This window comes from Ischnura elegans, chromosome 11 (genome assembly GCF_921293095.1).
Source record: "Ischnura elegans chromosome 11, ioIscEleg1.1, whole genome shotgun sequence".
Classification (NCBI taxonomy): Eukaryota; Metazoa; Arthropoda; class Insecta; order Odonata; family Coenagrionidae; genus Ischnura; species Ischnura elegans.
In genome coordinates, this window is record NC_060256.1 from 44,201,432 (window position 1) to 44,223,762 (window position 22,331).

General features: G+C 36.2%; 1 protein-coding gene across 1 annotated transcript in view; it reads right to left on the minus strand.

Moving 5' to 3' along the window:
• Positions 1–22,331, minus strand: part of LOC124167833 (DNA polymerase epsilon catalytic subunit 1) — a 58,986-nt gene that overhangs the window by 35,659 nt on the left and 996 nt on the right. Inside the window, exons 5-18 of the mRNA XM_046545870.1 lie at positions 22,010–22,253; positions 17,749–18,065; positions 16,942–17,188; positions 16,253–16,465; positions 14,266–14,461; positions 12,663–12,806; positions 8,515–8,807; positions 7,818–7,966; positions 6,281–6,518; positions 4,558–4,760; positions 3,135–3,285; positions 2,840–3,054; positions 2,269–2,452; positions 1,171–1,329 (exon numbers count right to left, since the gene is read on the minus strand). Of these exons, the coding sequence (XP_046401826.1) occupies positions 1,171–1,329; positions 2,269–2,452; positions 2,840–3,054; positions 3,135–3,285; positions 4,558–4,760; positions 6,281–6,518; positions 7,818–7,966; positions 8,515–8,807; positions 12,663–12,806; positions 14,266–14,461; positions 16,253–16,465; positions 16,942–17,188; positions 17,749–18,065; positions 22,010–22,253 (2,953 nt within the window). The remainder of the gene's footprint in view (positions 1–1,170; positions 1,330–2,268; positions 2,453–2,839; positions 3,055–3,134; positions 3,286–4,557; positions 4,761–6,280; positions 6,519–7,817; positions 7,967–8,514; positions 8,808–12,662; positions 12,807–14,265; positions 14,462–16,252; positions 16,466–16,941; positions 17,189–17,748; positions 18,066–22,009; positions 22,254–22,331) is intronic.

The following is a 22,331-nucleotide window of genomic DNA, read 5'->3' on the forward strand; positions in this document are numbered from 1 at the left end:
CCCATTGCAGACATTACGATATTACTGGTGATGGTTCAACCATTTTATATTGACGTGCCATATATCTGAATCGATGTACCTACTCATTGTTTTCTGATCCTTTGGCAAATGAATTATTCTATTCTATTCTTCTTTTACACTGGAAAGATTTTTTATGCATAAAGTGAATAAAGAAAAAAATTTATTTTGCAGGGTCTTTAACAAAGACATGATACCTGGTGAAGAATTAAAGATTAATCATTAATCACATGAATGTGTTTTTTATTGCCTACAAAAAAAATTGAAATTTTATGTGGAAGGTGATAAATCAAAAAATATATTATTCTATAATGACTATCGATAAAGTAATTTCATGTGAGAATAAATTAAATAATCATGTCATGTACGGCATTTTATGGATACACTAAATCTTGAATAATATGAATAAATAAAAAATGAAATTAGGAAGAAATCATGTATTGGTGGAATTTACATTTATATTTTCCAGCAGGAAGAAAATATCTATATATTTATGGATAGCTTTTAAAAGAAATATTACGCGAGAATTATTGAAAAAATCTTGAATTCATTGTTTCAATTCTGAAAAAAAAATTCAATTTTATCTCGAATTACATTTATCAAGAAAAACAATTGTTTTACGTCATTGTAAAAAATATATTACAAATTTTACATACGAGAAAAGATTAAATAACGTATGCCATAATCTTATTTTTAATTTTAAAAAATTTGAAATTTTATTTGGAATGTTGTTAAAGAATTGATTATGATTTTCTGCAATAAATTGTGATTTTGATAGAAAGATTTTTTTTTCATCTTCATTTATATGGTCACACAATAAATGGTAATTCTAATGTTGAATATTCAGTCATCATCACTGGTCAACAATCCTAGGATTGGTTTGACGCAGCTCTCCACTCAGTTCTCCAATCAGCTAATCTTTTCACACCTACGTATTTCTTCTCTGAATATTCAGTAGCCAGAAAAAAATATTCATATGTCACGATCGCGTTTTTAACGCTCGCACTATAAATGAGAAATTGTTATCTCGAATGAGATAGAATGGAATCTTCTGGCATTCATTGGCCTATTTACCACACAAACGAAAAGTACTAAAGACAAAATTACTGTTACAGCATCCAATTCTATCCTAATGTATTGTTTAAAACATGCCTCTGTTCCATCCATGATTTCTTCACTACGGTCCACAGGTTTTGCAGGAGCCTTGGTGAAGAGCTCATTGATTCTTCTCTGCTTCAAAGTGTCATTCTTCTCAACCATTTTCTTATGGAGCCAATCAGGATGCCTAATGCGAGGGACTGGATTGGGAAGCTGCAAACCAGAAGTAAAATAAATGCTACAATGATGACTTTTAAAAGGATATGTATGAAATTCATAATATGCCTGTGTGTTTTAAAATATTACATAAGTTTGAACAAAATATGGACAAAAATATATTCCTGGAAATGCATAGGAAAATGATTAGTTTTAATCATAGTCATTGAAAAAAATATGTACTAGATAAAATGATCAATAATATTCTCATTATAGTCCTTCATTTTTTGATGGGTGAATGGTTGAATCACTAATCAAAGAAAATGATTTGACATTGAATCCATGGATTGGCTAAAATACAATTACATACATCTTTAAATATTCAATTACATACTTACAATAGAAACTGGTCAAATCTTTAGTTCATGCAATGCATACCAACAATTATATCAACAAATAACTGTTTCAATTAATATGCAAAAAAATGCTAGGAATATTGATGCTGATATATCATGATTCTAAGTTGAACAGAAGCAAAATAATACAAAACTAAATAACACTCTTGTGTAGCCATTACATGAGCTTATAACCAGTGTAAAAGCTTTACAGGGCCAGCATGGACCAAATACCATGAAGGAAGGGAGATCAAACTAGACCAAAACATGAGTTTTGTTCATATCTTTAAGTTTATCAAAGGTTAAATATGAAGATGGGCAAAACTGGCTAGGAGAGTGATAAGTGGACCCAAGGAATGGTAAATTGAAACACAAATACCGTATTTATCTGAATATAGTCCCCCCTTTTTTTTTCCAAAAATGCCCACAGTAAAAGTAAAGGGGAGATTATATTCTAATGCATTTTCAAAAATTTTTCCCTAAACTAAAGCCTCAAAATTAAGGGGGGGGGACTATATTCAGAGGGGACTATAATCGGAGAAATACAGTAATCATGGCTTTACTATAATTAGAAAAGAAAAATTAATTAGCTCTGTCTTACCCCTTGCATGGCAGCTGGAATAGTAATGATTTTCTGCACCGTACCACCAAGACGCTCAATATAATAGTCCCAGTCAAGAACATCACGGATATCGACATCATCAATAGTTGAGTCTTTGAGCCATTTCCTCAAATAGTGGCGCTTTACACTGGGTTCTGATTGAAATATGGCTAAAGGAATAGCTCTGAAAATGAAATAATCTTCACATGAATGAAAGTGACAATAAATATTATATCACAATGACTAACCAGCCCAATATTTTTGTTGCAGAACTTTACTGCAATAGGATTCTTTATTTACAAGAATTACATATCTAACACAAATGGAGCATGAAAATAATACTAAACGATACAGAAAACAATGATGAACACTGTGATATAATTTTCAAATCAATCTTAATTTACAAGAAATTCAATGAAACATTACGAAAACCATTTTGTTCTCTTTATATAAGTGCATTAATTAAACACGGAGACCATAAAATTATACTTCATTTCATAGAGTAAAATAGCTTTAAAAGCATTAACTATGTATTTAACTATGGTACAGCACAACAATTAGGGAAACAAACCTTTCTGTGACAGGAGCTCCATCAGGCTTTCTAGAAATGATGAATTTGCATGCCAATCCAGCATCTTTCACCATTTGATCACCAAGAAACTCTGCAAGCCTTTTCGCTGTACTGATTGAAGTAGATTTCTGAGCTCCATAATCTTCTAGTTTTTTGGACATGGACCGGTTTTCAGAAATAAGCTCGAACAATTCTGAATCCGGCATAGTGCTTGCCTGTGCAATTTCAAGAAGAAAAAATATATAAATGGTGCCCTCAAAATTGAAACAAAAATGTAGCTCAAAGTAATACTCACCTTACTGTAGAGAACATCAAGCCAATAATCTGCAACTTTAGCGACTGATTCATAGCATTGTTCTAGCGTATCTCCCTTCAAGAATGATTCAAACACAGATGACTGGAAAATTTTTATGAGTTGCAGCTCACCTCTTCGCTTCACTTCAAAGCTGTCCAAAAATAAAAATATTTCCATTTAACAAATAATTTTATTATGTTATCTTATAGATATGATATCTTAAATATTTAAAGATGTTTTTCATAACATGCTAAGACAAACCGTATTTCTCCAAATATAGTCCCCTTCTGAATATAGTCCCCCCCCCCTAATTTTGAGGCTTCAGTTTTAGGACAAATTAAAAAATATGTGTTTGAATATAGTTCCCCATTTACTTCTACCATGGGCATTTTTGGAAAAAAAGGGGGGACTATTATCAGATAAATACAGTAGTTGCCAGCCACCTACAAATGTTCAACTTAAAGGAATTCTTCTAGCCAGTGCTTGTATACTCAAGAAAAAAATATCATTCAGCATATACCGTATTTGAGAGCAAATAAGATGGACCTTTTTCCAAAAATAATCGTTCAAAAATCATCTGCATCTTATACGTGAAGGTTTGACCTTCAAGGGCTATGCTCAATAATCACTCCATTATATTTATTAATACATAAAAAAATAATTCTATTGAATAATGTAGTAGTTGTTACTGTAAATCTCATTGCTATTATGAGACTTTATTTATCATTCATTTATTATATTATAGACTATCATTGTTTTGCTCGCTTCTGGAATATCAAAGAGTTAGGAGCAAAATATCGAACTTGATCATATTGGATCACAGGTGCTTGTAAGGAAGAGGGTGTGTTTTTCTTGCTCAGTAGAACTGTTTGTTTAAAAAAACTATCCAAATAAATATGTCAACAGGAGACAAGATATTAAGTTACACAATTCAATTTAAATTAGGAGTTATAGACCATGATTATGCCACCGATTTGGCTTTCCTGAAGCATAAGAACTATAATGAACTAACTTAACTTTCATGTGGACTTTTTTACTTGCGTGTGATATACTGCAATGAGGGTGCATCTAACATGACATTAAATAGGATATTTAATGAAACTAAGTTATTAATTAAAAACAGACAAAAATAAAATTAATTAAATACACTTCTAAAAGTCTAAAAATGACATTGCATCAAATGTAATGCCACTCCAGCAGTCTGTAGCACCAAATATTGTTTGTAAATAAATAGTCACAGTAGACAAATTTTGGAACACATCTGAAGACTAGCATGTTGTAAAAATTAATAGATTTACCCTCAGGTACACAACACTTAATTGCTAGAGCATGTTCTAAAATAAGTTGTACAAATGAGCCTGGATTGAAATAAAAAGGAAATGGTGATTGAAAAGAACTCCCTTCAGCAAGTTAAAGAACTCACCCTTTCAATTCAGCCAATGAACCATCAAAATTGAACACAGCATATCTTTTCTTCAGTCTCTTTCCCTCTTCTTTTGATGCAGGGAGAACCATAGCTAAATATGGTCCATCCACTTCAAAGAAAATGGAATTTTCACTACGTGTTGTGTACACTAGGTTCTCAGGATCAACCAATTCTTGATACTGATCATTTGTATAAAAATCCTGGGAGGGTAAATAGGAAATAAATATTAAGCTGATTAAATTTCATAACTACTTCCAGAAATAACCACAGTTCATACAACTCGAAACTCGTGAGTAGTTAAAACTCGACTCGATTACAAAAATTACTACTTGCTCAGCCCTAATGGAAATAACCAAGTATGCAGAGATTAGGACATAAATTTGACTTTAATCTGTACACCACTTGTAAGGTGAAATAGCGAGAATACACCAATGGATGAAGTTTGCCATGAAAAAATATTTGACTTAATAATAATAATAATAATAATAATAATAATAATAGTTTATTGACGGGAAAACCACCCAATTACAAAAAATGCACAATTAACACAAGATTGAAACATTTCAAAGCTCCCAAAAATACAGGAACAATCGCACAAACTTGCTGCAAAAACCAACAATAGAAAAAACAAACACAGCAGTCAAGAATAACAGATTGAACAGTCACACATCTCTCAAACAGTGGAAACAGACACTATCACCATACACAAGAACAAATCATCCAAGTCATTGCACAAACAAAGGCAGCTCCCTCCTTAAATTCTTTGGATTTAAATTAAAAAGGTCAATGTTACTACATTTGTAGTTAATGCTCCGCATAGTTCTGGTTAAGGGTGAGTGGAAGGCGTAATTTCTATTAGAATGAGGGAGTGAAAACATGAATGTTTGCCTAGTGTTTAAAATGGGGACACGGAAAGGGATCATTTCTACCAGATGAACAGAGTCAATGTCTCCATGCAGTAGACGGTGAAGGAAGGACTTAGCTGAGATTCGAACCCAGATCTCCCGATTGCCGGTCAGGTGTGTTAGCCAGTCCCACCACTAAACCATTTTGTCAGAGCGAACTTCTGGATGGGTTTTACCTAACAAAATGTTGACGTCACTTTATTTAACTGTATTTAACACTGTATTTAACTTTGCACCCGTGCGCGTGACTGCGTACAAAGTCATTTGTTCCTGCAGTGCTTTGAAATTCGTCATCGCTGACCAGCGACAAAATAAAGGGTTTTCACCCCGACAGTAGCTTAGTAAGCACGATCCTGGCCACATGTGCCACGCCTTGAGAAAATGGCTTGGTGGTGTAACTGGCTAACACACCTGACCAGCAATCGGGAGATCCAGATTCGAATCTTGGCTAAGTCAAATATTTTTTCATGGCGAACTTCATCCATTGGTGTATTTAACTTTGCACTCCTGCGCATGACTGTGTACAAAGTCACTTGTTCCTGCAGTGCTTTGAAATAGGGAGGTCCAATAAAAAGGCTAGATGCCAATAAAAAATTATAATGATTCAAATTACAAGGAAACACAGCAGCTGGCAGTTTTCCACAAAATCGGCTGTAATATGTATGTTCAAAATTGAAAGAATGTCACATTACTCTACACAAACTATTGAAGATTTGAATCACAAGGAGTAACCCGTTGCATTGACTATATGCAGCTTATGTACACCAAAAATATTTACTCAGAAACTATGACTCCATAGCAAAAAGTACACTCACCTTGACCATTGAATTAAGCACAGCATTTGGGTATGAAATGGTAACCTTTGGTTTCTTAGGATGCGTAGATGTGATCACAAAATTCTCAGGAAAAGATGCAGGCAGGACACACCAAATACCATCCGTGTCCAGCTCCAACGGGCGACCAACTTGCTCAATAATTTCTCGTGCACGACGAATTATAGAGGATCCAGTGCAGCACACTATGCCCGCCATTTCCATACTATGCCATCTAGCCCTAAATTAGCAAAATACGAACACATAAATTTCTAATCAGTCAATCTTTTTAGAAAATACATTACCAACAGTCAACTTTTGATAATCCACGTTTATAATGCATGGTTTTCATATTATAGCGCTATTTTCCCCACTAATTTTTTTTTTAATATTTAGTACATGAAAATGAAATATTTGAAGCTTAATATACCTTTATTATAGAGTTATAGAATTATAGAGGATCCAGTGCAGCACACTATGCCCGCCATTTCCATACTATGCCATCTAGCCCTAAATTAGCAAAATACGAACACATAAATTTCTAATCAGTCAATCTTTTTAGAAAATACATTACCAACAGTCAACTTTTGATAATCCACGTTTATAATGCATGGTTTTCATATTATAGCGCTATTTTCCCCACTAATTTTTTTTTAAATATTTAGTACATGAAAATGAAATATTTGAAGCTTAATATACCTAAAAGAATAGCAAGCATGTGCAAAGTGAAATGCAAGCATGTCATATTCACTTGATCATTTTTATAGCTGAATGGTATAAAATATGAGTAGGCACTGATTTTAGATAGACATGCCCTTCATGGTAGAATATGATCAGTTCCAAAAATATAAGCTAAAAACCAGGGCATAAAATCAAAGCTTCAAAATCTCAACTTCATTTTACTCACATTCTCCACTTTGATAAACAGCAATTCTAATGAAATCGAAGGAAAAATCAATCACAACTCTACCACTAAGAAAAGGTCCCATAAAAATGTGTGCTCTCAAATAGTACTTGATTGATGATTACATTTACACACTTACTAGACATTTTTCCAAAGGAGATCATGATCATCTTTTACATTCACAAGATCAAAGCGAAAGCAGCAAGCCATTTCATCAGTCTTGATAGGAGAAGAATTACCACAATCCAGCATCCTCGTACCTCACTAATATATATGATTGATTAATTAATTTAGTACCTATGTCCTATGATATCAGCCACTGATTTTTACTTTAACACCAACATTTTGTTTAACATACTCCCTCAACTATCATTGAAATGCACAGCCAAACATAGCAATTTGGAGCCTATTTATGTAGCTACTTACAGATAAATGAAAGATTGTAATAAGATGATAAAACAATCTCAATAATTCATTTCTTTTCCTTTATTATAATTTTTTAATATATCAATTAATATTCCAAAACTTAAAATTATGTTATTGAAAATTATGATACTACCCATTATAACCCCTGCACTAGATTTCCACAGCCAACAATGAATTAAAACTTAAAATAAGAGCAAAATCAAAACATACCCTTTTCTCATCACGTATCCATAGAAGGAATTCAAGATGCACTTGTGAGCCAGCTGGAGAGAGTCATAAAGAACTTCACGATTCTTGGCAGATTTGATTTCAGCTGCATCTCCTTTTGCTAATGCTTCAGCCACTTGCTTTTTGGCTACCTTTATTATGAGAAAAATGAAAATACAATGATACTGATGGTCAGAACTTAAATAAATAAAATCAAAATACCATATTTATCTGAATATATCCCCCTCTTTTTGCTAAATGCTATGAATCTAAAACCAGTCTGATCCCATCTAACTACAAGGTTCTTCTAGATCATGCCTACACATTAAGAAGTTCAATTACCAAAAGGTACATTATCATAGGCTACGTTATAAATGGGCTCCTCTACTGCTCAAACCATAAATATTAGGTAGTCATATAATCCTGCAATGAGTCAAAGTTTCAAGTTAATGCGCAATCATATTTAAAGAAACACTTGCAATTTTTCACAAACTTACAAACTTTTATTCCTGGCCTAGGTTTTGATGTTGCTACATCATCTTCAAGTATATAACTATAGAAATATCGAAATAAATATAGAAATATCGAAACCTAGGACAGGAATAAAAGTTTATAATTGTGGAAAATTGCAAGTTTTTCTTTCAATATGGAAAAATTCCAATCCATCACACTTAGTTCTCCTGAATTTATACGCAATCACCTTATTCAGCCCTTTGTACTCATACCGACGATCTCTGAAGGCTCGCACAGTGTCTACATAGAAACTGTTCTCACGCTGACAGACTGTGGTTGACCGCTCTTCGGTTCGGGTGACCTTAGTTTTCCGGTATGCTTTTCGACAGTATTCTGAAAGACGCTTGCGTTCAAGTTCAGCCCGCTCTTGCTTTGGAAGCTGATGAAATGCTCTTGGAGGACCTCCAGGAACCTCTGGTGGAAATCTTTCCATTTCTAGCTGCTGCTGAATTCTCTGGTACTCACTTCGGGTAGCAGGCACTGTTGTTGAAGTATGAATTTATTTTGTAAGAAAAACAAATACAAACAAGCATAACTTCTATTCTTACAGCCAGTAAAATGTTTAAACGAAGCAATACAAATTTAATACATTAAATTTAATGCAATGTGCACTCGGCACAAGAATGTCGGTGACACACTCAAGCACTGAGAGTATGACGAGGACAGGTACACCCGAAGATATTATAATTAAGACAGTTACAGCAAAGGTTATTTCAGTAACAATCACAAGAGAGTTGATAGAATTAAATGCACAGCAAGTAAAGAGTATGCCTGCTCAGAATAGGCAAAGTTAAGATAATGCCAATTAGTACTTCATTATTCTTTTTGCCTTTTCCTGTGTGTTTCATAAGGGAAAATTAAATAAATTGTAACATGTAATAATAAATTTATGAATGTAGTATTTTGGATGATTAACCCAATTCCAGCTGATGATTCCCCTCCTTCACTTAGCCTTCTACTGGGCTACATAAGTTTTATAACTCAAATTATGCTAATATACACCAATATTAGATTTCTTTTGCTAAGCTCTAGTAACAACATTTGAAAACATAACACACACACTCTCCTTAATAATCCAAATACAATGTTCAAAACGCCATGAACCATTCCATCTCTTGTATTGACCAAGTCTCTAAGGAGAAAGAAGCTGTGAGTGATTGGATGAGTGGTGAAGTAAATAGTATATTAACCCTTTCCAGTCGGTGGAGCTCCCTCCTTTCAGGGTTTATAACCCTACCAGCGGCATTGGTTTGTGGTCAATAATTCTTCGTCTATATGAATTAGCTATATGGATAATTGTAGCTTGCACATAAATTGCAGACTTCGAATTGAATTCCTCATTTTATTCTGAGAATTTTGAAAGAAGCTCTACCATGAATTAACCCATTTAATCCAGCAACAATTTCCATGCTGATGCTTATACTGAAATCGAGATATAAGTTAATATTTATCGTAGAATTTTGTTTAAAAATTGTAAACACTGCTCAAAAGACAAAGAATTCAATTCTTAGTTTATATTTTTTGAGAAAGGAACGAATATTTATTTCGAAATCTAACTGAATGAACAGTTGAATGACCACGGTCCCTTGTACCAAAAAGAGAGGTAATATAAGACAAGGGGTCAGAGTACCTGCTCCCGGATTTCAAGGGTTCAACCTAAGTCCCGCTTTGTTGGGTCCCAAAACTAACAAGGGGAGACCACGAAACTTGCTCCGCCTTTTTCAATGCCGTATTTTTTATGGCCTTCGGAATGGTGAACACATCCCTGAACTAGTAGTGGTTCCGTTGAATGGGCCTTAGTTTGGCTGTAATTAATTAATTTTCATGCGGTACTTTTCACAAGCCGCGTATAGTTCCATGATATCACACCACCTACTAGGCGGGTCGGGTGGGGTAGTGGTGAGCGTTAACGGCTACCACCCGGGGGACCAGGGTTCGAGGCTTCGTGATGGTTTTATATTTTGTTGTCTTCATTGTGATCATACGGCGTCAACTTTTTCATTAGTTTTAATTGCGACAAGCATAGACATGAGACTATTTTTTTATCATCATAATGGTTTTCGAAGATAGATGTATTTTATACGCCCGGTCCATGGTCATCAACTTTTATTTCATCCTATTTGTTAATGGAAATTATATTTCGGAATGGTTCTTTTAGCACATAGGTACTGTGTAAGTAAACTCCCTTTGGAGTAAAGTGAATTTTATCTTTATCTTTATTCATCCACGGCGAGGATTGGCCCTCGCGGATGCTGTATACAACACATTTATGAAAACATTCAATACAACGAAACATACAAAACATGTACATTGGATTAAAACATTAGAAACACATACATTACAAAGATTACATTTAAATTTACATTTAAAATAAAAGAGAAGAAAAGTCCAGCTCAAAATACTCATGAATTGAGTACAGTGGATAATTGCACAGCCACTTTTCCAGCACATTTTTCAGTCTAGTGATGCTCACTGATCTGGCTTTGCTGGGTAATTTATTAAATAATTTTACTCCCAAATTGTCAGACTGGTTGTTGGTCTTAAACAGCCTACAGTAATTAGTATTTAGGCTATTTTTAGCCCTAGTGTCATGAGAGTGGATGGTGGATCGAATGGGGTAGGTATCTAAGTTATCTTTAATGTGGATAATGCTGCGAAACACAAAGAGGCTGTAGATGGTGAGGATATGAAAGTTTTTAAAAATTGGCCTGCAGTGGTCACGGGGCCCAGCACCACTCAGAATCCTCACTGCTTTTTTTTGCAGTTTTAGAATTTCTTTGGTTTCTTTTGCATGTCCCCAGAGTCGAACACCATAGGCAAGAATACTATGAAAAAAAAGCAAAATAGGCTAATCTCATGTACTTTACATTGATACAGGTTTTAAGTTTCCTCAATAAGTACAAAACCCTAGAGAGTTTTTTGCTGACTAGGAAAACATGTGAATTCCATGTCAATTTAGCGTCAATATTGAAGCCTAGAAGCCTGACAGGATCATTGTTTAGCTCAGTACTTTTAAGACAGCATGTAAGATGTTGTGTCTTACCATTGTTCAGAAAGAGATTATTGGCTGTAAACCAGAGTTGAGATTCTTCTATTGCCTTTTTTGTAAGAAGTCTGACTTGGCTAGGAGTATTGCATTTCTGCATCAGAGTGGTGTCATCTGCATATATCATGCAGTCCATAGAAAGATTGTAAGGTAGGTCATTGATTAGAATAAGGAACAAGAGAGGACCAAGGACGGACCCCTGAGGAACTCCATGTTTCACTGGAAGAAAATCAGATTGGTTACAATTTACTTGTACCATCTGCTTTCGATCAGTGAGGTAAGAGGTCATGAATTTCAGCTCACTGTTATGAAAGCCGTAGTATTGGAGTTTTTGCAGGAGGGTAGCATGATTGACGCAGTCAAAGGCAGAGGTTAAATCACAAAGTGTGAGTGAGACACATTGCTTTACGAGTGTTCGAGAAATATGGCATTTTATAATCGTTTTGTATTCTTATTAATTATGTCTGTACGCATGTTGATGATCGCCGCGAGCCTTTAATGGAATGTGCTCTCGCAAGAGTGGTTTTCATTTTTAATGTGGAAGTTGATTAGTATAAGTAATAAAAAATTAACACTTTGGCGCACACCAACCCTTGCTAGTGTGGTCGTCGTATCTCCGTGTTTGAAATGACACAGCTTAAATACCTAAACGCCATTATGATGATAAAAAAATAGTCTCATGTCTATGCTTGTCGCAATTAAAACTAATGAAAAAGTTGACACCGTATGATCACAATGAAGACAGCAAAATATAAAACCATCACGAAGCCTCGAACCCTGGTCCCCCGGGTGGTAGCCGTTCACGCTCACCACTACCCCACCCAACCCGCCTAGTAGGTGGTGTGATATCATGGAACTATACGCGGCTTGTGAAAAGTACCGCATGAAAATTAATTAATTACAGCCAAACTAAGGCCCATTCAACGGAACCACTACTAGTTCAGGGATGTGTTCACCATTCCAAAGGCTATAAAAAATACGGCATTGAAAAAGGCGGAGCAAGTTTCGTGGTCTCCCCTTGTAAGACTTCGCGGGCCTGTGACCGTCATAAAAGGAGGAGAGCAGGGAAATGCATATTTTCGGCATTCGATCGCTTGCGTAGAAAAATCTCCGACGAAAATTTGCTGCTTTCGTCTCCCAGGTCAAGAAATATCCTGCCACATATTTTCGTCATTGGTAGGGAAAGGGTTAAGGCCACCTCTCATAATGACTAAATTATGCAAATACAATTAATAAATAGGGCTTACTCGTAACACGTTGAAAAAAGACACAAAAGTAATAAAACTCACTGAAATCGCCCCTCCACAGCCATGTCATGCTTCTTTGGCACGTTGCACCAGGACGATTGAAATCACATGCAGCACATGTGGTCTCGTCAACCATTGCTGACGGCTGCAGACGATTGGTGAGGATGATATTTGGATACATAGCACCTAGAAATTTCATTCGATTGATTAAAATAATGACTCCATCAAATAAGTACCTAAAAATTCTAGATTTGCCAGGTTACTAAACCCTTATGAGTGCAATCTGAAATTGAATACTAGCAGGTTTGAAGATTATAGGGCAATTTAGATGCAAGAGTCAAATTAAAGGAACTGGTCTTCTCAATACAGCACTAGATAATGATCTGTGGCATGTTATGAAATTAGATTGTACATAAAATTGTGATTAGAATGTACATAAAATAATGGCAGGAAATATGTGGATGGAAAGAAAAAAATAAATAAAATGAAACATGAACCTTTAGGCTTGGAGAGAGATGCTTTACAAAAACCTATAATCTCATCTGCCTTTCTCTTGTCTTCTATCTTTGGATGTTCAGAAGTTGATTGATACATTGCGCAATGTTATGTTGTCAGGGTTTGAAGTGAGAATGTTAGGAAGAAGACAGAAAAATGTGGTAGAAGGCACAGGAATTGAAAAATGCACAAGTGCCGCCACCTTCTTTATTCTACAAATATAAACAGCATACAAGCTGATGATTGTGACTTTTTCATGTTTGCAGTTTGGCCTTCATAAAAGCCTTAAGAACATTCTGGGGCCTTGAAAGTTGTTTTGCTTCCTTGACACCCAGGCATGGGGAGACAGGAAGGGACACTGAATGCTGGTCTCTTTCCAGGTAGTATCTGATCATAGGCGGATTAAGGAGGGGGGAACAGGGGCACGTGCCCCCCCAGATGCTTAAAAAAAATAGACAAAATTTTTTTATATGGTTATTATTACGCTGGTTTCTTTAGTATATTACGGAGCCTCAATCGTTTAATTTCATATTTATAACTTTCATGTTAAAATAAAGGGAATATTTTGTACAGTAATTGTTGTATGTTGTTTTTAATCTCAAATATGAGAAGATCGTTTACCTGCCAGACCCCCAGAAAAAATCCTGGATTCGCCCCTGTCTGATGATGCTACAGATACATAGCATAAACACTTTTAAGATGTAGGAGTAAAAATGGCAGGAAAAGGTTGATAGAAAGAAAAATTAGGAGGCGATGGAAAGAGTTGGGGAGGAGAGAGCACTTATGAATGTGATTCAGAGGAGGAAAGGAGATTGGATTGGGCATATATTATAGAGGGAAGACGATTTTAGATAAAGTCATCGGGTGGAAAGATGAGAAAGAAAAGATAAGAGGGAGAAGAAAGCTAAAAAGGATATATGAGAGACGCTAAGAGAGTGACAAAAGATAAAAGGATAAGAAGCCTGGGACAGGGCTCACTAGAGATGGCTATGGTATTGGAAACCTGCCAATTTAAGGCAAAACGCTTTGAAGACCAATTTGTGAACACAAGGATTAGTAAAACCCTATGCTTACTATGTTCCCTTCTCTTCTGACAGAAACTACATTGATGTTTTGATCTGAGATTGGGACATTCTTTTTTGATTCATACCTACATCAAGATGATAAATTATTGGATTCTCAAGTCGGTTTGGAGTGTCCCTTAAATCCTGAAGTCTTTCCTTCACCTCCGCAACAACCTCATCCAAATTGGTAACCTGGTCCAAAGGAATATTTTCTTCTTCACAAATGGCATGAGTGAGGGCAGCTTCCACTCCATCTATTAGCTTCTGTACAGCCTCTGGTACCTTTAAAGTAATCAATTCAGTTATTTTACTGGTTAAACCTATGGTTATTTAATCATTCTTGCTGTTATGGTTTTTTTTAAACCAGCAAATTCTATGGCACAAATCTAGAATACATAAAGAGATGGGATCTTACCTATAAATGCCTCAAGGGTCTATGTTGCAATTGGCAAGGATTGAATTAGGTAGCATTAGATGCAAATACCCATACTTTATCAAGGCCATTTAGGAATATGTATATAAGTAATTCACTAAATTTAAAAATTACACTTTCTCATAATGTTCTCTCATTATCTTAAGTATAATAATAACAAATATGTAGCTACATATTTATTAAGTTGATCTATGATTTTTATGGGGGGAATCATGGCACCTGAGCGCAGGGGCGGATTTAGGGGGATCACAGGGGTTGTGACTAGGGCTGTGCGAGACTCTCGACCACCCGAGAGTCTCGACGGTCGAGACGATAATTTCATTTCTCGGCATTGGCGGGACAATACTCTGGGCATGGCGAGAGTCTCGCCTGTATCAAGAGTTTTGAAGAGACTTGATAAGTCTCGCCCCTTCGAGATTTCTCGACACCCGTCGAGACTCCCGTCTCCTTGAAATTTAAAACTATACTATGATCTTATCTTTTTTGTCAATTTACAAGTGAATGTTTCTTTTTTATCATATTACTATAATTATAAACATTAATGTAAACTTCTAACATCTCTACGTATAAAAATTATATGCTCAATTTCATTTTAAGCCCTGATAATGGTTTGTAAATAAACGAAAACATCGGAAAAATTTACATTTCAATCTACAGTCCTACACTCCAAGATTCAAATTTTATATTAAATATTCAGGTCAGGAAAAGGAAATAAATTTTTTTTCCATATCTCTCATTGGGGAATCTATTAGCATCATGCATTCTCTTTCAAAAAAATTGGATGCAGAGGGTAAATCATTAAATAAAATATTTTTAGTGTGAATAAATCCATAATAGTCATAAGGGATACCTCAGTAAACTCTATTATCGACTGATTGCGGATTCATAGGAAATTCTCACCTTGCCCAGGAGACTCTTGCACAGCACCAGTCGTGACCCCCCAAATTTAATACTTTTCTTTTATTTTTATAATTTAATTGTTTTTGTATAGTTGTAAAGGAGTAAAGGGAGTGTATAACCAAATGGACGGCTACAAGTACCAAGTGTGAGAGAAATTTGAGCTGTATTTATCAAAGTGCATACCACTCCCTACTGTAAAAACCCCCCACTCTCCCATGGGGTATACCATACTCCCTCAACCCAAGTCATGACCCCCCCCCCCCCCAATTTTGATGCTGAAACCACCCTAGGCTGTGAGTTGTTAACACCTGATTTTAGAAGAAAAGTAATCACCACATTGATAATATGTGCCATCTATTTCTTAGTTATTTTTTTCATTTTAAGTACAAGTCCATATTTGGACTTACAATCACCACTTACGATATTAAATTACCAAGGTATGAAAGTATGGGTCAGAATTTCTTTGATTAAGAATTGCTAAGCTCAGCACAAAAGCAACATTTTGTTGATAGGTGTGTCAAATATTTTCATTCAAATAAATCGATAATTGGATCAATAATTTCTACATTAGCAACAGTCTCATATGTGGGCTGCTTACATCCACCAAATAGTAGTTATCTGAGAATTCTATGATATCACCCCCTACTTTTTTCAGCCGCGAAAATGAGGGCTTGATTTCAACACACATTCTGGACATTAATATTCATTCAAAATGCCCAAACTAAGTATCACCAACTCACCAAGCGAAAACGGCATGGAATGTCAGCACGAAATACTCCAGACTCAAGAGCTTCCACATGACCACCAACATAAGTCTCTTGCTCCAAAAGGTGACCATCAGATGTCAGCTTATTTGTTTCTGATTCTTGCTTATTGGGGAAAACTATATTTACAGTGTATGCCTGAACCATCAACAGAGCTTCACAAAGTGTTCCAGACCCCTTCCTGAGAACCTGTGGAATGCACGTGTAAATCAATCTTTATGCAACATCTAAGCTGTACAAATAAATGAGTTGTCATTCTCCTCAAATTGCTTTCAAAGATCTACAGTAACCTCCTGTGTAAAATCCACAACACAGATTATCTGTCCATTGAGAGGGCCTATAAAGGGCTTGATTACAAATAAATTAATGCTTTTGAAGAATTTACAGTGCCAAGGAAGATATCCCAAAAAGTAACCATTAACGGTAAATTTAATCAATTTCACTCAGTTTCTGGCCATTGGTTAAATAACCATAGAATCAGGCTTATAATATGTACAACTGGATGAAGGAAAATATAAAAGATGCACTTATCAACTTCAGAATCACAATAATAAAAGGTCCATTGAGGGAGATACAGTTAGTGCAAAGTGAATTTTGAAAGCAGTCAATCAAAGATTCAACTCTTCCAGAATTATAAAGAATAAATGTTTTAAAATGCATCTTACCTCATCAGGTGTCATAGGGATAATGGTACAAAGAGCAAAGACGAATGGATGGATATATTTGTTGTACAAATAATACGTTGCCACAGCATCTGACACTGAATAGTTTGCCAAAATATCTGGCTGTTCCGATGCCATTCGACACATATCTTCCGGGTCTAACTCCACCGGATCATATCTAAGCTTCGCTTTCGCCACAGCTTTGAGATTCTGTGAACCTACAGGAAGATAAGAATCTCTCTTGACCCAGCTGCAAGGAAAGGAACAAATCTCATAAGGAGGAATCCAAAAGAAACATCTTCCAGGTCTACACAATAAAATTTAAACATAAATATACCATGCTAAAGTAAATAGAAGTTTAGAGTAATATTGTCATGCTTTACACACTACCCAATATACTTTGCAAGTTTTATGAACATTTTAATTTTAAAATGCAATTAAATAAATATGATTAAACTATGAGTAAACCAAGGACCATATTCTCTGATAATTGACAATTAATAAGAAAATTTGACAGATAAAAGGCTACAGCTAAAATTTATCGTTATCTATAGGACCAGGGATTTACTACAGTCCATATGCTTGAAAAAATTCCCCAACTTTAAAAAGAAGAATTAACAGCCACATGAATTAAAACTACATAATTTATAATACCTTTTTATACTTGAAGTACATGATGAAGATACTTAAAAGTTAGTGATCGACAACTAATAAAAAATAAACTTGTTTCTAAACTTTCCAGAAAAAAATAATGATTATTTAATTCAATCATTGTTCCATAGTCAGTCCATAGCACGCATGCATACTCACCACAAGCAATCCATGTGGACACAGGGCCGTGAAGCATAGATGCCTTCCTTGTCCTTTGAAAAACCTATCTCAGTTCTCAGATCAAAGCCATAGAGGGCAGCACGTCCTTCAACAAATGGCCAATCAAAGAAATCCCCGTTATATGTAACAACAACATGAGGCTTCACTTCCATGAAGTGATCCAGAAACCTTCTAATCAATGCCTTCTCATCCTCTTCATTCCACACCACGAACAAACCTTCAAACTCTGGTTTTGGGGTATACTCAAAATCATCAACATCAGCTGATATGATTTCCCGATTGGTGATCAGAAATCCCTGAATCATTACAAAGAAAAATACAAATCAGAGAATGTATTCACTTAAATCATAACAAAGCAGGTAATGCCAAAATTCCTGTCGCAGTGTTGTGACCGGGATTATTTGGGGATTGTTTTCGATTTCCGTTATTTTCCATTGTGCTATTTTTCCCTTTCGCTTTTGCCTGTTTGTCACCAAGGAAGTGATTTCACTTTCGACCTATGGCGCATGGCCCTCAGCCGTTTGCCGAGAGATTTTCTCCCGGAATTTCTGTATATTTTCGAATAGTGGAAACTTCCAGCTTCTTCTCCTCTTCTGCCTCCTGCATCAATAATCCAAGGCAGACAATATATAAAGACTGGCACGGCTACCAAGGGAGGTCAGTAGCAGTCAGTAAGGGTCAGTAGGTCGGTCGTCGCTGGTCGCCCATTGAGTTCGGTCGTGGATTGTTGGCCACAGGAGCTTGGAGATTCCTATTGTTCATCAGTAAGAACTTTTCGTCCTTTTTGTTATTAGAGCATTAAACGCCAGAGCTAAGGTACCCCTTGCCACTCCCGTCACGAGCATACTCCCCATTTGCTGTAAATAAACTTTCTGTCAACTCAAAGTTGCATGTTTATTATTTTTCTCACCATTCCAACGCCAAGGGCAAGAATCCCATTCAATTTAATTGTTAGCGGCACTCGTCCAAGGGGGCCCAACAGCAGCATTATCTCTTTCTTAAAAACGAGCTAAAGATTCAAAAAGCTTAATAGGGTAGTTTCCTTCATCAAAGAAAACGAAAGGCATTGATTGCGATTCATTACCCACCATTAGTGTATTCATACATACAAATTATTTGGTTTTAGAAATCCCAATTTAGACGAATGTTATTGGTCAATTTTAACCTCATTTGAAAAGGCCAGATTGGCACCCATCCGATGCCACTCCACGTGACATCACAGGGACCTAGATGCTATACTAGTAGATAGGAGTTTTACATCGTCTGAGATTACCAATGCATGCATGAGGCACAGAGCTCAGGGAAATAACTCTTAATAATCACCTATTTACATTGCCTATGGTCGGAAAGTTTCCTTCGTCTGATAGGGTATTAACAATCCTTATTAACACCCAATGCCTAATGCCAAGTGCTACCTGCATTGTAGCGGCGTTCATAGCCTCGCACCCAGGTGGCCTCACACAGCAGCAGCCAGACATCACATGGGCTTTTCCCAGCATTCATACTTAGCCATCGTATTTTCGCAAAAAAAAAAAAGATTCGTCATTTAAAAATATAAGTGTGAAATATGTACTCCTGAAGTAAAAATATTTCGATTTAGGCAATTAAAAAAAAAAGGAAACCACCCTATTTCCTTTAAGAGTTGAATTATAATAGACTTATAACTGGCTTAAATTTTTTAGAAAACAAAACAGTCAGTGTGTACAAAGAAATGACATCTCCGTAAACATTTCAATGAAAGTGACTGGCAATTTCATTAGGTAATGGTGATACAAATTTTAAAATTAGGTACCAGTCAAAAGTAAATAACTGATGTGCAAAGAAGTGTCTTGTATACATACACTACACTCTTACCATACTGACCATAAAACACACACTAGAGCTTCCTAATGCATATTACAAAAAAAACTTTAAATATAAACAATCGGTTTTGACACATGGCCAATATCATCACATGATGACCCTACAAAAAATACCAGGGATGAAAATTGACCTTTTATGAGACAAATATGATAAAGAAGTTATACTATTCAGTATGACAGTCAAGTTTCACAGGGTGGAGCCAGAAACCACTCCCTTTAGCCTGAGCTTAAATGTGAGACATACAATTTATAAGAACCTACATTTGGATTATGCTCCTATACGGAAGTGAGGTATGGACAATGACCGCAGTGAAGAAAGCAAGGCTAGAGGCCTTCAAAATGTGGTGCTACAGAAGAATGATGAAGATCAAATGGATCGACCGAGTTAGTAATGAGGAAGTCCTAAGAAGAGTAGGAGAGAAGAGAAGCCTCATGAAAACCTTAACAAGAAGACGGAACAACCTTATGGGCCACATCTTGAGACATGATGGCCTGATGAACACAATCGTCGAGGGACAAGTGGAAGGCAAGAACGGAAAAGGAAGACCTCAAGCGAAATATATGGAACAAGTAAAGAAGGATTTGAATTAGAGAAGAAATACGTAGGTGTGAAAAGATTAGCTGATAGGAGAACTGAGTGGAGAGCTATGTCAAACCAATCCTAGGATTATTGACCAGTGATGATGACATGAAAGGTAAGCTGTGGAAGGAGTAAACGAAGTAGTTCAAATATTTTCTCCCACACACTACCCACAGACTAATGGGTCAGCCAAAAATGAAGTGAAGAATGTGAAGATGTCTAATCACAAACAGCTCTTGCACAAGAAGACATAAGCTCGCTCCTTGCAGCTCAAGATTGATGCCTTCATTAACAGGAACATCCCTCACTCAGTGACCAAGATTACTCCTGCAGAACTGCTCCTGGGATGCAAACCTTGCACTCCATTGAGTTTGCTGCAATCACACAATATTCTCCAGAATAAGATGACAGTGCATCAGCAGAAACGACAAGCAGAGGAGCACTTTCAAGCCAAGTGATTTAGTCAAGAAGTCTACGTTTGCAATTTAATTCATAGCAAATTGAAATGGTTTCCTGGTCTGATTCAGTCTGTTGATTCCAGTTTATCTCCCATGGTGTGGACCGAGTCCAGCAGATGTCCTCATCAAACCTGAAGCGGCCCTTTAGTGCTGAGACCATTGAGAAGATGCACAGCATGCCAGTTGTATCCAAGGCAACAGTTTCACTGGTGCTTCCAGTCATTCCAATGCATGAGCCATCCCAGCCACCTGACCCAGGGGTCGACATTCCTATCCCCAAGCTAATGGTACAGATGTGCCGTAGCCAGTTTCTAAGAAGACACTGCCCACGCCCAAAGCACAGCCCAGGATGGTGCCTCTGCCAAAGACTTCCGCTGACCGTGGCCTAGTTGAAGTAACACGCCGGGGAAGGGTGATCTTTAAACTAAGCCTACTAGACTGACCAAAGCCATTCCAAAGATGCTTCTTGAATTTTTCTATCTAGTTTATGAAGGATATCATGTATCTTTTGTTAATAAAAGAAGTCCGGGTCGTGACGTCACTGGACCTCAGCGAGACACATGTTCGCCTAAGTCCAAGTGAGTAGTCTAATCCTGGCCTTGGCATGCTAAGCATAAGTATGGTCACTCATTTTGACTCCCGTAAATGACAGTTTATAAGTTTGGTAATGCTATTAATTGAATTTATGCAGTTTTCTGCACCCTTTCTATAGTTTCCACAACTTTTGTTGTACTAATAATATATATTTTTGTTTGTACACTGTATTTTGTATTGGTTTGTGCATTCTCTTTCTTGAATGTTCAAGCTCAAGTTAGGGGGGGAGAGTATAGTATCTGCAAATAATACTCTGTTGTTCCCACTTCAAGGTTGATCATCAGCTGTCATGTTTGTCTACTGTTTTGAGCATGTGAAATGAGCCGAGTTGCTTACGATGGCTGATCTCAGACATCATGATCTTTTAATTTACCCAAATATTCTTTAGAATATCAATAACCAGAGTATCGATCCGGACTTCAAGATACCCCTAATTTAATGTTCATAAGACATACTTCTTCAAAGATAACCCTAAAAATATTTGTTTCAATCTAATATTTAGGTGAAGTGAAAGTCCTTTACTTCCGATACAAAATCAAATACCTAAGTATCAAGCACAAAAACAGGAAATCACATCAAGTTGGAAAATCTTTCGTACTTGGACTTCCCATTTCAAAGGGAAGAGAAATCTCTGTCCCTGAAAAATACACGCACATCTGGATGCATTACAACACATAGTGAATACACCTATATCAAATTCAAACAGGAAAATTAAATTACCACTGACATAGATCAATATACATTACCTGACCATCGACCATATAAGATATCATCATTATTTGGTCACTGGCAACATCAGGGAATTTCAATGGTAGCTTTGTAGTTTCAATATCAAAAGCCAAAACTATTGTATCTGGCCTATCAATCAAATCCTCCCTGCGTGTAATTGTTGGTGCTTCATGAGGGCCGAATGTCTTTACAGAATACCATGCTCCAACGAATATTTTGCAATCAATTGACACCCGTACGTGATAAGGTACATCGTATTCCCTGTAAAAAAAAGGCAGTTTTTAAAAAAGTAAATGACCCTTATTTTGCAGCAACATATAAACAACGGTTATAAAGGTA